This window comes from Medicago sativa, chromosome 5 (genome assembly GCF_051527215.1).
Source record: "Medicago sativa cultivar Bolivia chromosome 5, Bolivia_mono, whole genome shotgun sequence".
Classification (NCBI taxonomy): Eukaryota; Viridiplantae; Streptophyta; class Magnoliopsida; order Fabales; family Fabaceae; genus Medicago; species Medicago sativa.
In genome coordinates, this window is record NC_140753.1 from 36,724,805 (window position 1) to 36,742,300 (window position 17,496).

The window sequence follows — 17,496 nt, forward strand, 5'->3', positions numbered from 1 at the left end:
TAAATGAGTTGAGCATAAACTATATATAGTTCGACTCGTTTGGTTCATGAACTAATTCGATTATATATATATATATATATATAGTTAAACTTTACTTTTTTTTAAAAAAAAAAATTATGTATCTTAATTTTTTTCCATCTTATTTTGAACATCTACCTTCTTGACCTTTTCACTTCTTCTTAAAAAATTAAAATTTTAAGTTATTATACTGTACACCTCTTTCCAATTCCAACGTGTAGACATTGCAGTCTCCAACATTGAACCTTTGATTTACTCTCTTTTCCAAAAAAATAATTTATCCTCCTTTCCACTATGAATGAAAAGATAACCTCATATCCTTGAACTCCAAATCTTTCCTTCATCTTCTCCAAAATTAGATACCCTCTGCATATCTTCCAAAAACATCAACATTGTTTCTTTCAACTTCCTGGTTTCACTAGTCACTTGAATTCTACCACTAATTTATAATCTCTTCATAATATTTTCTTTTCATTTCATTACTTTCTTCATTTTATTTTGAGTGATCTAAGTTAATCAATGATAATGGATAAAAAGAAGGTAGGAATGAATGTTGGTGGAAATAAGCAATGGTTTTATGTAGAAATTGAATCCGTGTGAATAATTTGATCTAAACATGATAATATGGCTCTGTAGAAATTGATCTAAACATGACAATATTGGTGAAAATAAGTAATTTTTTGAGTAGAAATTGATCTAAACAATTTTTTTTGACTTTTGAGTAATGTGATTCAACAAAACGAATTGAACCTAACGAGCCGAACCGAACTATTCGTGAACTTTAAACGAGCCGAACTTGAGCTGAAAAAATAGTTTGTGTCGAACTCGAGCCGAGTTTCGAGCTGAATCAATTCTTATCGAGTCCAGTCGAGCTCATGCAGGTTCGACTCGACTCGGCTCATTTCCAGCCCTAGGTTTAGGCAGCTGGTATTTTAATGTATTACGTTGTATACAATCTAGGCTTAAATGTGATTTCAATATATCTATTAACTCGTAAAAACTTGTGATTTTGAATCCCCAACAAAAAAGACCAATTTTAGTCACCCTAACATTACAAAATGTTACAACTGTGCAGATAAGACATGTATCTAAAAATATGAGACCAAAATTGCTATGTGTTTAAAGATATGAGACCAAAATTGTAGAAATTGATCTAAACATGACAATATTGGTGAAAATAAGTAATTTTTTGAGTAGAAATTGATCTAAACAAATTTTTTTGACTTTTGAGTAATGTGATTCAAGAAAACAAATTGAACCTAACGAGCCGAACCGAACTATTCGTGAACTTTAAACGAGCCGAACTTGAGCTGAAAAAATAGTTTGTGTCGAACTCGAGCCGAGTTTCGAGCTGAATCAATTCTTATCGAGTCCAGTCGAGCTCATGCAGGTTCGACTCGGCTCATTTCCAGCCCTAGGTATAGGCAGCTGGTATTTTAATGTATTACGTTGTATACAATCTAGGCTTAAATGTGCTTTTAATATATCTTTAACTCGTAAAAACTTGCGATTTTGAATCCCCAACAAAAAAGACCAATTTTAGTCACCCTAACATTACAAAATGTTACAACAGTGCAGATAAGACATGTATCTAAAAATATGAGACCAAAATTGCTATGTGTTTAAAGATAAGAGGTTAAAAGTGAATTTTATGTAAAGATAGAGGGTCAAAATTGTTTTTTACTTTTTGCGTTTCGTAAAGTATGGGGAACAAATTTTTTTGTTGGACCATAGGGGTAGGGCTAAATCGCAAGCTTCTAAAAGTTTGAGGGTCGAAAGTGCACTTACGGCTACAACTTATAAACCTCTGTTAAGTTGACATTAGCACAAATTTAGAGTTAAGATGGAGAATTGTTGAGTTTTGACTCAAAATTTTGTGTTTGTGTTTTTGGAAAAATTGTGGCATGATTTGGAGAATCATAACACGATTTTTAGATTAGATTGCAGTATAGTACTGCGTAAGAGCTTAATCGTGGCACGATTTGGGAAAATCGTGACATTTTTTTGCCTCGATCTGAACACTATACAAGCACTCTTGCTCATCGAAACCATATGATGGGTCTTTTAGGGAAAATAGAAGCTAAAAGTTAAGGGTATTTTGGTGAGATTCATGATGTCCAAATGTGAAGGTTCATAGGGTTGGGAAACACATGAGTGAAGAGTCATTTGTCAGCAACTTGGGTGAATCTTAGGAAACTAAAAGTGAAGAACCTTAGGAAATCAAAGACTAAGGATTGCTTCTCTTTTGAGGATTAGATTATGGAGTTGGAATATAATTGGGAAACACCTTGAGTGAGTGAAATCATTGAGTCTCTTGTTCATGGGAAGAGATGGGAAATTGGTAGAAATTAGGTTTGTTCGTGGAGAGCTTGTTGAAGCTAATTTCTTGTAACCCTTTTGTATCTCTTTGTAAAACAACTCTGAGATAATGAAGTACATAGATATCTCTTTATCATAGTAGGTCATTGATGGACAAAACTTGGTAAACTTTTCTTTGGTGTTGTTCTCTTTTCTCTGTAATTTTCCTTTACTTTGTAACACCCCGATTTTTAAATAATAATATATTAGAATTATTATTAGATATTATTATTATTATTATTATTATTATTATCATCATCATCATCATCATCATCAATAATTGATTGTTTGATATTATTAATTAAATTATCCGCAATTATTGACTTATAGGTAGTGAGGAAGTAGATGGGTTAATTAGTTGGTTAAAAAATGAGAGAAAATAATTTGTAGGAAGAAAATAGCATTCTTGGCTAGAATAAGGAAGTAGAGTGGAAACATAGGTGCATTAGTAAAATTGGGTTTGTGTTTGATGTGCTGAATATGGTATGTTTCCTCCATTATTGATATATCCCTGATGGAATGTGTATGATGGATATGTTATATGCTGGATATGTTATGTGTTGGATGTTTTCTAACAGTGTGCTGCTGGATATGCCATGTGTGTTGGGTGTGTAGTAGTTTGTGTAGCACTACATGGTATGTTCTCTAATATGAAGATATGGGTTGTTGGTGATATCTTAGTCTTTGATTAAATTTGTTGATGCTGATGTGTCGCTAATGAAGATTATTGTTTGTGATCTGTGTAAGTTATGATCATGTGTCTCTGCTGAAGAATATTCAGTGAAAAAGTTTTATTTGGTGAATAATATTCTCTCCTGCACATATTATTTTTGTTGAAGATTGTTTTAGCAAAAAAAATTTCAAAGGGGGAGACTATTTTTTTTTTTTTTTTTGAATGTTGATTGGCTACATTTAGTTAAAACAATGTGTATTGGAAAGTGATGGTCGGATTAGTGGCAAGTTTACCAATCGTTAACCAAGTAATAAAGTGATAAGTAGAGTATCCTATATACATGGATTGTCCTTTCGTCCAGACAATTCTAGTTACATATTTTTGTAAGTTTGACGGTTTAAAACTTTATATTGAAACATAAACTTTATACTAGCTTTCCAGTGTTTCCCAAGGCAATGAAGGACAAGGTTCCCTTAGGTCTGCTCGTCTATGAATCTTAGGACACTCATAGTACATTTTCTCTACGCTTTCTTAGTAGTTCTACAAACGGGCAACCCTAATCTACGTCTACCTTACCAAAAGGGTTTCAAGAGAATGGTCTTATTAGGTTATAACTTTAAGTCGGACAATTAGGTGCTTATTTCCTTAATTAATGACCAGTTAATTCCTTGGTTCGGTAAGGCACCACCTGACCCAATGGGTTCTAGCCACTAGGTACCTACGTCTAGGGTCAACTCCTAGGGTATATTTGGTTAGTTAATAATCACTTACTTGCTATACATATAGTAATCAGTAAAGGGATATAAATATCAAGATATAAGCATCCAGTTAGTGATAGCAATATTAGGTGTTATAAATTAGTCCTTTAAGTAATATAATATTTGCAGTGTTACCCATTTTTTTCTATCAACTTCGTTAAAATATGCTTATTTAAAATTAAGGTGGTAGGTTCAAAAGATTTTATGACATCAAACATAATTACTAACACATATTTCTATTTCTTGTTTTTGAATTCAAGTTTAATATAATTGATAAATATTTCATCAATAGTATTATAAATCAAATAAACGATCAATTATGATTTAAATCAAGACTGAATAATACATATGAACTATAGTTTTGAGAGCGGTGGATTTGAACATATGAACAAAATATTAAACTTTTACATAAACACTTTTAACTGAGTTTTTAATGAAAATAAAATAATGATGCAGATATTTTATGACTTAAAGGATCATTCTGTAAAAAAAAAAAAAAAAAAAAAAAAAAAACTTAAAAGGACTAATTTATTATAATTATAAAAATTAAACAACCATATATGGTATTCCACCTTAAATGCCCTTCCACTAACTTTATATCATGACCCATCCGAAAGTAATTTTGTAAAGTTAGAAAATGAATGATTTAGATTTTAATCACACTTGATTTGTTATAAATGTCAACCATTGATTTTTTTTTTCATCTTATATTAATTTAATAGGTTCATATGGAAAATATTATCCAAAAAAATAAAAGGATGGGCCCCATAAGTTTGAAACTGAATCGTAACTTGATACTATTTATTTCAACCTTATCACCATGGAAGTGATCCAAGCAAATGCTATTGATATCAAATTAACAAAAGAACTATTAATTGAATAGGCTTATATTTCTTTGCAGCAATGGATTCAGAAATGGTAAAGAAGCTTGGAAGCTCTCTCTTGGTGCCTTCTGTTCAGGAGCTAGTAAAGCAACCCATCACCAAAGTTCCAGAACGATATGTTCAGCAAAACCAAGACCCTCTAGTTGTATCTAGCACAAAATCTTTACCACAAGTTCCAGTCATCGATTTGAATAAGTTGTTGTCAGAAGAAGATGGAACTGAACTACAAAAGTTTGATCATGCCTGCAGAGAATGGGGTTTCTTCCAGGTTTGAATCACCGTCTCCCTTTTTTTTTGTATTTTTTTTTTTTTTTTTGTACATTTCACTTATTCAAAAGAACGGTTGTGTGTTTGACAAAGGACATTGTCTATAAGAATGGTTTTGAAAGAAAGATTGGATTTTCAATTTAGAAAATAGTAAAATAAGGATTTGTTAGGATCAAAGCTAGACCCACTAATAATTAGAAATATTATGAAATATTATGTTTTCAATTATATGTTAACATATGGAAGTATATTTGAATTCATGATAATATTAATATTTATATTTGACAAGTATGATCGAATTTTTTTTTGGGTATGATAATTTGTCTATAAAGAAAAAGTATGATAAATTTTATTTCTCGTTTTAGTTCTGGAAATATATATTTTGGTTTTAGTTGTATCCTATTTATAGATTACATTTTGAACTAAAAAAAAATATGAATTATTTTTATAAGCAAAATTTATTGATGACGAGCAAACTATCACAAGATATGCAAATCCGCTCCGAAATATTTATGGATTATTTTAACATAAGCTAAACATTCAAAGGCTTGGAAGAAAAAAACATGTTAGTAAGACTTTTAACCAAAATATAAATTTTAGAACAGCTCAATTTACAAAAGTAGAAAGAGAGGTCGACAAAATTTGTTCTACTTTGTAAACGGTTTGAGTCATACTTCATAAGGGAATGGGTTCAACTCTCGTTGCTCTGGTGCGATGCTATCATTAGTTGGTCATTTATAAATACCTATGCATCGCTTTCGGAATATCAAAACTAAACTACTTTTATATATATATATATTTTTAAATTGATATAGACTTATTTTTTGGTAAGATAGAGACTTATGTAATCTCAATGGTTACATAATTATGGTTTTATTGTAATTTGGGAGTTTTAGTTGTCCGGTAACATAAAACCATGATTTTGAAATTATTGGCAGCTGATTAATCACGGAGTCAATCCATTATTGGTGGAAAATTTTAAAAAACTTGTTCAAGACTTCTTCAATCTACCAGTGGAAGAGAAGAAAATATTATCTCAGAAACCAGGTGATATGGAAGGTTTTGGTCAACTGTTTGTGGTATCAGAGGATCACAAATTGGAATGGGCAGATTTATTCTACATTATCACTCATCCATCATACATGAGAAATCCAAACTTATTTCCTAGTATTCCCCAACAATTCAGGTTCTTTCCCTCCTTCTATTTGTATATGTCTTATTTTCAAGCACACTAAATATTTAATTTTTAAGAAACTTCATCATTTTTATATATTTTTTCATTTACAGAGAAAATCTAGAGATGTACTCTTTAGAACTGAAAAAGCTATGTGTGACGATCATTGAATTTATGTCAAAAGCATTAAAGATCCAAAACAATGAATTGCTAGAATTATTTGAAGAGGTAGGCCAATCAATGAGGATGAATTACTATCCTCCTTGTCCTCAACCAGACAAAGTCATTGGACTCAATCCTCATTCTGATGGTACTGCCCTTACCATTCTTCTCCAACTAAATGAAATAGAAGGCCTTCAAATAAAAAAAGATGGAATGTGGATTCCTATTAAGCCTCTAACAAATGCTTTTGTTATCAACATTGGAGACATGCTAGAGGTAATTAATTAAAACAAAGAGTTTAATTTTCGTGCACCGTTACGATAGAAATTTTTATATTGTCGTGCACCATTAGAAGTGGTGAGAAAAGTCAAATCTTTCAAAAAATTTACCATTACGATTGATTGACAATGTATAAAATTTTTACACCAACAACAAATTTAAATGAAACTCTAAAATAAAGTAATTCACAAATTTCCATTTCATGTTACATTTAGTAAGCTTTATTGTATTACAACAATTCAAAAAAAATATAATAATTCCTTCAACAACATAAATCAGAAGACAATCGATGTAAATATTTTGATTTTAGTAAATATTTTAAATTGTTTTACAGATAATGACGAATGGTATTTATCGAAGTATTGAACATCGAGCAATGATTAACTCAGAGAAGGAGAGGATTTCAATTGCCACATTTCACAGTGCTAGATTGAATGCAATTCTTGCTCCAGTACCAAGCCTTATTACTCCTAAAACCCCTGCAGTGTTCAACGACATTAGTGTGGAAGATTTCTTCAAAGGATATTTCTCACGCCAGCTTGAAGGAAAAATGTACATTGATGACATGAGGATGAAAAAAGAGTGATATTAATAATGCATTGGGATGGGAAATTAAATAAAGATCATAGCAAATATAGTCATGTGGATGTGATGGTGTACAATATAATAATGTCAGTTTGAATTTACTCTTTGTTTAGTAATTTAAGCTGGATTTGTTTCATTTGAAGTTAAATTGAACTAATAAAATGTTCTCATGTACTAAATATTCATGTTCTTGAGCTAGTTTTCGTTGGCATATATGTGGCAGGGGTGTGTCCTGCAACCTCATCATTTAATCAAATCTAAGTATTAAAATTTTCATTTATTCAGCAGAGTACATTCCTACAATTAACATCGATCAAGATGATATTTTTTCTTTTGGGGGGGAATAATTGATTTGCCAAAGAAATTGTTTATAATTGACGTTCATCTTCATCATACATAAGTTTGATACCAGGTATACATTCTTTTTGAATCTCAATAAATTGTTCTTGACTCTCAATGAGAGGAACTTGATTAAATAATTCTAGAGTTCACTATTCTAACTTTTTAAACAAATCTCAAAGATTTGACAAAAATAATAATAAAATAATTGGTCAACATATTTTGGCCTAAATTAAGGATTTTTTTTTTAGGAACGATCCATTGTACACCAAAAAAAGAAATAATCCATTAAGCCTATCGTATAGCAGCAAGTAGCAATGCAGAATATCCATCTACAAAGTCAACTAACTCGCAACTGGTGATTAAATATCTCTTTCACTTTCTTTTAAACTAGTTAAAAACCCGTGCGAATACTATATTTTTTAAAATCTTTGTTATATGCTTGAATAAGTTAAAATGTTGTAAATTGATTAATTTTGAAATATGTTTATTAAATTGATTTGTTTGGAATGGAATATGTTATACCTCACAAATGCATAACTGCTACTAATACGTTTTTTCCGTGCGAATGGAATATTAAATTGATTTGTTTGGAATGGAATATTTCCTTTGAAACGTTTATATATAATTAATGTTGAGCAATAGATTTGTAGAACTTTTAGTTTGTACCATCATTATTTTTAGAAATCTGTTTATGACTAAAATCGATCAGTTTCTACTGTTTTTAGCAATGTTGATGTTGTTGGAACAAAATGTGTTTAACAATAAACCTTGAGAGTTTTGATGATAACAAGGTATTAAAAATTGTCAATTGGACTAGCTAATATTTGTTCAAGTGTACAGGACCATATACAAAAATTTACATCTTAAATAGGTTCTGAATGAACAAAAGAGAGCTAAGAAATCAACAAAAAGGAAGCTTCAAGCGTCTGAAGAGAAATGCTCCTGAAGTCCAAAAGTGCTCCTGAAGAAAGAGCGCTCCTGAAGTGGTGACGTCATCAGAAGCTGAAGTTCATCAGTAGCAAGATTATCAGAAGCAACCTCATCAGAAGCTGAAAATCACCAGAAGCTGAAATTCATCAAGATGGAAGAATTAAAGCTTTAAAAGTTGTTTAATGGATTCGAAAGCATGGCAGAAGACTTGGAATGTGAAGCAACGATCATTTTGAAAGGATTTGAAGGCAGTGGATGCTTATTTTCAAAAAACGTTGACAAAGTACAATTGTACGAAGTGTACAACCACTATCTCCACTACTCTGCAGTGTCCTTGCTACTAGACAAGAAAACAACTCTGGAATACAGCTTTGCCTGCAACGATGTTCCTTCACAATGGGAATGGATTTCAAATTGATCCTTCATAGGACAGCAACCATATCAGGCAAAAGATCATTGGTGATTGATCAAAGCTTCAAACGACTCTTTTTGATGTGCTGACAATTTCACAACGTCTCTTTCACACCGCTATATAAAGGAGTGAAGACTCAGAGATTGGTAATGCTGAACACAAGACTCACCAATATTTTACAAATGCCAAAACTCTGCTGAAATTGTTCTACATTCAAAGTTCACTTAGAATTTCTGTTTTCAAGTTCATATCTTAGAAATTCTAGAGTCTTAAGAGTCTATATCTGATTTGTATTGTGAGCACCTCTGATTGTTTATCAAGTGTTCAACCTCAAACATTTTTCTTTGTAATCTTGTTTGATTAGAAGTCTCTTGCAGTTGTGCTTGAGCAATAAAAGTCTCTTGATTGTGTTCAGGACCACATGAAGTCTCTTGCTTGTGTGCTTGAGCAATTTGAAGTCTCTTGCTAAGTTTAGTAGTGAGCAGTTGTAATCAGATATTACATTTTAGTGAACTCTCCTTGGAAGTGGAAGGGGGACTGGACTACTTCCGGTTTGTGGAAGGAACCAGTATAATTGCTTTGTGTCTTTCTTCTTTCTCTCTCTCTCTCTCTCTCTCTCTCTCTCTCTCTCTCTCTCTCTCTCTCTCTGTTTTTATCCTCTGCATATTAGTCCTGAATTTCACTTCAGAAGTAGTTCTCACTTTGCTTCTGATTAGTGTTTTCAGCTTAGGAGAAAACGAAGAAAAAGCTAACACAATTCAACCCCCCTTTTTGTGTTTTTCTCACCTTCAATTGGTATCTAGAGCCTTGGTATGTTGTCTTAACACTTAACAGTGGAACAAAAAAAGATATAAGAAAAACATGTCTGGTGATGCTTATAGTTCTGGATCTGGTCCTAATCATACTGCTGTTTCATATGATTATGGTGACAACAAAAAGTCCAACTCTGGAAAAGTTCCTAAATTCAATGGAGATCCTGAAGAATTTTCTTGGTGGAAAACCAACTTCTATAGCTATGTCATGGGTTTAGATGAAGAACTATGGGACATACTTGAAGATGGTGTTGGTGACTTGGTTCTTGATGAAGAAAGAGCTGTTGTTGATAGAAAGAAACATACTCCTCCTCAGAAGAAGATTTACAAGAAGCATCATATTATCAGAGGAGCACTTGTCACTGCTATTCCTAAAGCAGAATATATGAAGATGAGTGACAAGTCAACTGCTAAAGCAATGTTTGCTTCTCTGTGTGCTAACTATGAAGGCATCAAGAAAGGTAGAGAAGCAAAGGCTCTTATGCTGGTTCATCAGAATGAGTTGCTCAAGATGAAGGATGATGAAACTATTGAGGAGATGTACTCAAGGTTTCAAACCCTAGTCTCTGAACTACAAATACTGAAGAAAAGTTATGTTGCTTCTGACCATGTTAGCAAGATACTAAGAAGCTTGCCTGCTAGATGGAGACCTAAGGTTACTACTATTGAGGAAGCTAAAGATTTAAACACTTTGAGTGTGGAAGATCTTGTCAGCTCTCTCAAAGTTCATGAGATTAGTCTTAATGAACATGAACCTTCCAAGAAGAGTAAATATATTGCTCTACCATCTAAAGGGAAGTCATCAAAAGCTCTAAAGGTTGTTGAATCTGAAGAAGAGTCATCTGATGAAGACTCTAGTGAAGATCCTACAGAGAAGATGGCTATGCTTTCCAACAAGCTTGAGTATCTGGCAAGAAAGAACAGGAAGTTTCTAAGTAAGAGAAGTGGTAGCAAGAGTTCCAAGAAAGAAGATCAGAAGGGATGCTTCAACTGTAAGAAGCCTGGACACTTCATTGCTGATTTCCCTGATCTTCAGAAGGAGAAATCAAAGGACAAGTCAAAGAAATCAAGCTTCAACACAAGGAAATTCAGAATGCAAATTAAGAAGAGTTTAATGGCAACCTGGGAAGATTTGGATAGTGAATCTGGGTCTGAAAAGGAAGAAGCTGATGAAGATGCTAAAGTAATTGTTGGGTTAGTGGCTACTGAGACTTCAGAAGAAGATCCTAATTCAGATTCTGAAGATGAAAATGAGGTATATTCTAAAATTCCCAGAGAAGAACTTATTGAGTATCTTAAAGAACTCCTTACACATTTTGAGCTTAGAACCAATGAGTTGAAAGATTTAAAAGAAAAATATGTTGTGTTGATGAAACAACAAGAATCAACTCTATTGGATCTGAAAGCTTCTGAAGAAGGACTTAGAGGCTTTGACTTTATTTGTAAAACTTATGAAGAGAAGCTCAAGTATCTTTGTCAGAAGCTACAAGAAAAGTGCAATGGAAATTCTTTAAGCAAGCATGAGATAGCTCTTGAAGATTTCATTATATCTGGTATTGACAGAAGCAAAGTTGCTTCAATGATTTACAACATTTACAGAAACAATGGTAAAGGGATTGGATTTTCAGAATGGAAACCTAATGAAATCAGTCTCAAAGCATGTTGTGAATGCATCAAGGAATGATTGAAAACCTTCTTTGTAACTGAAGGTGCTAAGTTGGAAACTGCTGTTCAATCAGAACCTGAAGCTTCCAGTTCTAAGGCTAAGATTACTTCAAAGCCAAAGAACTCTAAGCCAAAGGCAATGATAAACTCTGATTTTAAGACTTCAAAGGTCAAGATTCTAAAGAGATCAGAACCTGTTCCTCAGAGTTTGTTGAAACATGAATCTGAGGTCCTGAAGTCTAAGGTTCAGAAGAAGACAGTTACTGCTTCTGGAGTACCAAAACCAAAGGTTGTTAAACCTAAGGTAATGGTTAACTAGAAGCTACCAAACTTACAACACAAGGTACAAGAAGTGAAGAGTAAAACTTCTAGTACTAACCTGAAAGGACCCATAAAACAATGGGTACCTAAATCCGAAAATGTCAATACTGCAGATATGTCTAAGAGCAAAGGAAAAGCAAAAATCATGGTACCTAGACAGCGGTTGCTCAAGGCATATGACAGGAGAGAAGTCTATGTTCCTCACCCTCACTATGAAAGAAGAAGGGGGTGTGAAGTTTGGAGGCAACCAGTCTGGGAAGATCATTGGTACGGGAACTATTGGCAACTCCTCTATCTCAATCATTAATGTGTGGTTGGTAGAAGGTCTTGAACATAAGCTATTGAGCATTAGTCAATTTTGTGACAATGGTTATGATATGATGTTTGAAAAGACCAACTGCACTGTAATCAACAAAGAAAACAAATCCATAGTATTCAAGGGAAAGAGGATGGAGAATGTCTATAAAATTAACTTCTCTGAACTGGTTGACCAGAAGGTAATTTGCCTTTTGTCAGTGAATGATAAGAAATGGATGTGGCACAGAAGGTTGGGACATGCTAACTGGAGATTAATCTCTAAACTTAGTAAGTTACAACTTGTCAAAGGGCTTTCAAACATTGACTATCATTCAGATGCATTTTGTGGTGCATGCCAGAAGTGAAAGATTGTGAAATCATCTTTTAAAACAAAAGACATTGTTTCAACCTCCAGACCCTTAGAATTACTTCATATTGATCTATTTGGACCATTTAGCACTGCATCCCTATATGGAAGTAAATATGGATTGGTTATTGTTGATGATTACAACAGATGGACTTAGGTAAAATTCCTGAAAAGTAAGGATAATGCTTATGATGTATTCAGTAACTTCTGCACTCAAATACAGTCTGAAAAAGAAATGAAAATTTTGAAATTCAGAAGTGATCATGGTGGATAATTTGAAAATGAGCCATTTGAAAAATTTTGTGAAAAACTTGGAATTGTCCATGAATTCGCTTCTCCTAAAACTCCACAACAAAATGGGGTTGTAGAAAGAAAGAATAGAACTTTACAAGAAATGGCTAGAACCATGATTCATGAAAACAATTTGGCTAAACATTTCTGGGCAGAAACAGTGAATACAACATGTTATGTCCAAAATAGAATCTATATCAGACCTATCTTGGAGAAAACAACATATGAACTCTTTAAGGGAAGAAGACCCAATATCTCTCACTTTCATCAATTTAGATGTACATGTTACATTCTAAATAACAAGCTCTACATAAAGAAATTTGATGCCAAGGCCCAAAGAGGAATCTTCTTAGGTTACTCTGAAAGGTCAAAGGCATACAAAATGTATAATTCAGAAACACTTTGTGTTAAAGAAACAATGCACGTTAAGTTTGATGACAAAGAGCCTGGAAGTAAAACTCCAGAGCAAGATGAAAGTTTTACAGAGATACAGGTTCCTGAAGATACCCCAGAACCTGATCAGATAGCTGAATCTGAAGACAGTCCAGAAGCTGAACCCACCTCAGAGCAGAAGATGAAGTTGCTTCTGATGAAGCTCAAGATGGCTCTCAGTAAGTTATTTAATCCAAGAGTAAATTCAAGCATAAGTCTTCACATCCTGAGGATCTAATCATTGGAAACAAAGATAGTTCTAGAAGAACAAGATCATATTTCAGACAGGAAGAGTCTATGATAGGACTGTTATCAGTGATTGAACCTGCTACAGTTGATGAAGCACTTTCAGATGATGGATGGATACTAGCTATGCAGGAAGTGCTTAATCATTTTCAAAGAAATGATGTGTGGGATCTGGTACCCAAACCTCAGCATAAGAACATTATTGGAACAAAATGGGTATTCAGAAACAAGTTGAATGAACAAGGTGAAGTAACCAAAAACAAAGCAAGACTTGTTGCAATGGTTACAGTCAACAAGAAGGCATTGATTATACTGAAACATTTGCTCCAGTTGCAAGATTGGAAGCAATCAGGTTACTTCTTTCCTATGCATTTAATCATGGCATAATATTATATCAAATGGATGTCAAGAGTGCATTTCTAAATGGAGTCATTGAAGAAGAAGTGTTTGTCAAGCAACCTCCTGGTTTTGAGGATCTTAAGCATCCTGACCATGTTTACAAACTTAAGAAATCACTATATGGCTTGAAACAAGCTCCCAGAGCTTGGTATGATAGACTAAGTAATTTCCTGATCAAAAATGATTTTAAAAGAGGCCAAGTTGACACAACACTCTTCAGACGGACTCTTAAGAAAGATATTCTTGTTGTGCAGATATATGTTGATGATATAATATTTGGTTCTACTAATGCATCTCTTTGCAAGGAATTTTCAAAGTTAATGCAGGATGAATTTGAAATGAGCATGATGGGAGAGCTGAAGTTCTTCCTTGGAATTCAAATTAATCAAAGCAAAGATGGAGTATATGTTCATCAAGCAAAGTATACTAAGGAGCTTCTGAAGAAGTTCAAGCTTGAAGATTGTAAAGTGATGAACACTCCAATGCATCCAACATGCACTTTAAGCAAAGAAGATACTGGAACAAAAGTAGACCAGAAGCTGCACAGAGGTATTATTAGTTCTCTGTTATACCTCACTACATCTAGGCCAAATATTTTATTTAGTGTATGCTTGTGTGCAAGATTCCAATCAGATCAAAGAGAATCTCATTTAACTGCTATTAAGAGAATCTTCAGGTATTTGAAAGGAACAAATAATCTTGGACTCCTTTATAGGAAATCCTTAGATTAACAGTTGCTTGGATTTTGTGATGCTGATTATGCTGGTGATAGGATTGAAAGAAAGTCAACCAGTGGCAATTGTCAATTTCTAGGTGATAATCTAATATCCTGGGCTAGCAAAAGACAAGCAACTATTGCTATGTCTACAGCAGAAGCAGAATACATTTCAGCTGCTGTTGTTGTACACAACTATTTTGGATGAAACATCAGTTGGAAGACTATCAGATTAATGCTAATAGTATTCCCATTTATTGTGATAATACCGCTGCTATTTGTTTGTCTAAAAATCCAATTTTGCATTCAAGGGCTAAGCATATTGAAATCAAACACCATTTTATCAGAGACTATGTTCAAAAAGGAATTTTAGATATACAATTCATTGATACTGAGAATCAATGGGCTGATATATTTACTAAGCCTTTAACTGTTGAAAGATTTGAATTTATAAAGAAAAATTTGAACATGCACTTTGTGTCTGATTAAAGTTTGCTTGCTCCTGAATAGGAATTTAGGTTTTGAAGTCTGTTCAGAAGTTGCGGTCCATCAGAAGCTCTTTATTGAGGTTTTGAGAAAAATGTGCTTCTGATGATGACGTCAACATCTGAAGTCCAGAAGCTGGGTTTTGTGCTTCTGAATAACAGAGTTAGTGGAAATGCTGGAAGTTACTTTTTACTGACACCTGACCCACTAACTTGGCAGTTACTCTAAGAACTTCTGACGTGGTTTATGTGTATGGTTGTATACCGTAAGAGGGCAATGATGATTATAGCTTTGAAAAATACTTTCACGCGTCCCTTTTGTCATTAATGCTATGTTTGTTTGTCGTTTCTGAATTGCAAACGTTTTACTCAAAACACTTAGACAATTCACACATTACTCACTTCAGAACAAACATTTTCCTCTTTCAACCATAGTTGCGAAGTAAGCGCAATCTTCGTTCTCAAAACCTTAGAACCCTAAAACTTCTTCAATCGTCAATGACATCATCAAGTTTGCAACAAAATATTCCAGAATCAACCTCTAGCATGCAACAACAGAATGCTCCAGAATCGTCCTCACAAGAAGCACCTGCTTATGAAATTGTTGGAAGAACTATGAAGCTAGAGGAATGGGAGTTAACTATTCAAACTGAGAATCCAGTGGATTTCATATCTTTAGCACATCATGGGTGCGGCATCAGAAGTTACTATGAAGCACATGGCTTAATGGATTACTTCACTATGTTGAATGGACCAACATATGAAGCTCTGGTGAGACACTTCTGGGTTAGAGCCTCAGTCTACAACAAAGCTGCTTCAGAAGCTGAAGAGAGGCAGAAAATTCTGATAGATCCTTCTCTGGCTGGGAAAACAAGAGAAGAGATGGGCTTGGAACCATACAGATGTCTGGAAATTAGGTTCAACGTCTTGGGGATCCCAGTATTTATCTCTGAAAATGTTGTTGCTACAGTACTCAGAAGAGATACTTCTGGTAAATATTAAGGACCAGATATACCCAATGCACAGACAAGTCCTTGGAAACCAATTGTCAACGAAACAATCTATGTAAGGAAGAAGGGTGGCAAGTACAGTGATTTAAGCATTGAGAAGAAGATGCTTCTGGAAATCCAGAATGAGAACCTACTTCCAAAAGGTGGAGGCAGTGATCAACCTTCTCTGGCTCATATAGTGTTTCTACATCACTTTATCAACAAAACAAGGGTAAATGTGCCTAAGTACATCTTCAGGCACATGAACAAAGAGCTTAGAGAAAGTCAGGACAATGGCAGATCATGGGTTCCTTATGGGAGACTTATTTTAGAAATTCTTCATCAAGGAGGGATTCTTAAGGCTATCAGTGAAGTTCAGATCTACAATGATACTCATCTGGGCACTGTCACATGCAAAGTCATCAGTGGCAAAACTCTTAGGAATATGTCCTTAATTCCTAAAGATGGTTTCATAGAGCTCCCTACAGATTTGAAGGAATCAGATGCTATTTCAAATCTGATGGAAGGCTTCCCACCAATCTGCAAGCAAGAGCCTCTGGATGTTCAAATGTATTACATTCAAGAGCACTTTGCTCTAACTGGTAAGAATATAAGATTGGAAGATTTTCCTAAGACCATGTATGGTGGAGCATTACCAGTTGCAAAAGGCAGAAAATCCAAAAGAAAGGCTATTACCAAGGAAGAGTATCTGGTTGATGAAGAGCCAAGGCAGAAGAAAGCAAAGGGAAGTAATAAGGAAAAGAGTATTGGTGGTTCTGGCGCCATCAATTCAAGAGGAAGTTCAGGAGCTGGATGCTAATATGGTTCTGAACAAGAAGACAAGGAGTGGAAAAGCTGCTGCATCTTCTCAAACTGCTTCTGAACAACCTCAAGTATCTAAGAGGAAGAGAAAGCCAGTGCCTAGGAAGATCAAAGAGTCAGCTTATGTGCAAGAAAAATAAGAGCATATTGAAACCACAAATTTGGTTACTAGAGAGCTGAAGAAGAAGAAGATGGAAGATGATGCTGCACTTAAGAAAATCAGATAACTTGCAAGAGGAATTGAAGTTCCTGCTTCAAGTATAGTCAGGGAGGATGCTGGAGAGGCAGCTCAAGAAGTAGTCAAGGCTACTAAAGATCTGCAAGAAATGGCATCTTCAGAAGCAGGAAACTTACTTATGGTTGTAAGTGCTGCTGAAGGTGTCCAGGAGGACCAAGCTGCTGGGTCAGAAGCTGCTGCTCCAGAAGCTGTTATAGGTATCCCTAATTCTCCACACTCTCACACTGTTGTAGAGATAGGATCAGACTCAACCCAATCCTCATCATCCCAATCCACCTCATCTTTAAACACTTCTGAGTTAGATGATTTACCTATAGGCTTAGTCTTTCAACCTATGAAAGGATAGCTGAAATGTCTGAGATGAGGAACAAAGTTTATGAAAACTTGCCTCTGAACCATCCTCTTCAACCACAAATCATTCAACCTCTCAACATGGTTGTACCAAATGAGGTAAATGTTGAATCCTCATCATCTCAACCACCCTCAACCAACCAAACTCAAGACACCTCTGTCATAGACAATCTGGTAAGTCACTATTCTGGTGCACTACCAGAGGTTAGACTACACTCAGAGAA

General features: G+C 34.3%; 1 protein-coding gene and 1 pseudogene across 1 annotated transcript; both read left to right on the forward strand.

Moving 5' to 3' along the window:
- Positions 1-4,640: 4,640 nt before the first annotated feature.
- LOC146922062 (protein SRG1-like) lies at positions 4,641-7,438 on the forward strand. Its single transcript, XM_085715191.1, has 4 exons — positions 4,641-4,959; positions 5,897-6,144; positions 6,246-6,570; positions 6,908-7,438. Exons 1-4 carry the CDS (start codon positions 4,711-4,713, stop codon positions 7,157-7,159), a joined length of 1,074 nt encoding a protein of 357 aa, XP_085571317.1. The 5' UTR covers positions 4,641-4,710; the 3' UTR covers positions 7,160-7,438.
- Positions 7,439-9,703: 2,265 nt separating this feature from the next.
- Positions 9,704-16,681, forward strand: LOC146922063 (uncharacterized; annotated as a pseudogene).
- The last annotated feature ends 815 nt before the right edge of the window (positions 16,682-17,496 follow it).

Bases quoted from the DNA above. Each gene is read 5' to 3' on its own strand.
- LOC146922062 (XM_085715191.1), top strand. From the start codon at position 4,711: ATGGATTCAGAAATGGTAAAGAAGCTTGGAAGCTCTCTCTTGGTGCCT. The intron at 4,960-5,896 runs GTTTGAATCACC...AATTATTGGCAG, and splicing joins GAGAATGGGGTTTCTTCCAG to CTGATTAATCACGGAGTCAA. The intron at 6,571-6,907 runs GTAATTAATTAA...ATTGTTTTACAG, and splicing joins ACATTGGAGACATGCTAGAG to ATAATGACGAATGGTATTTA.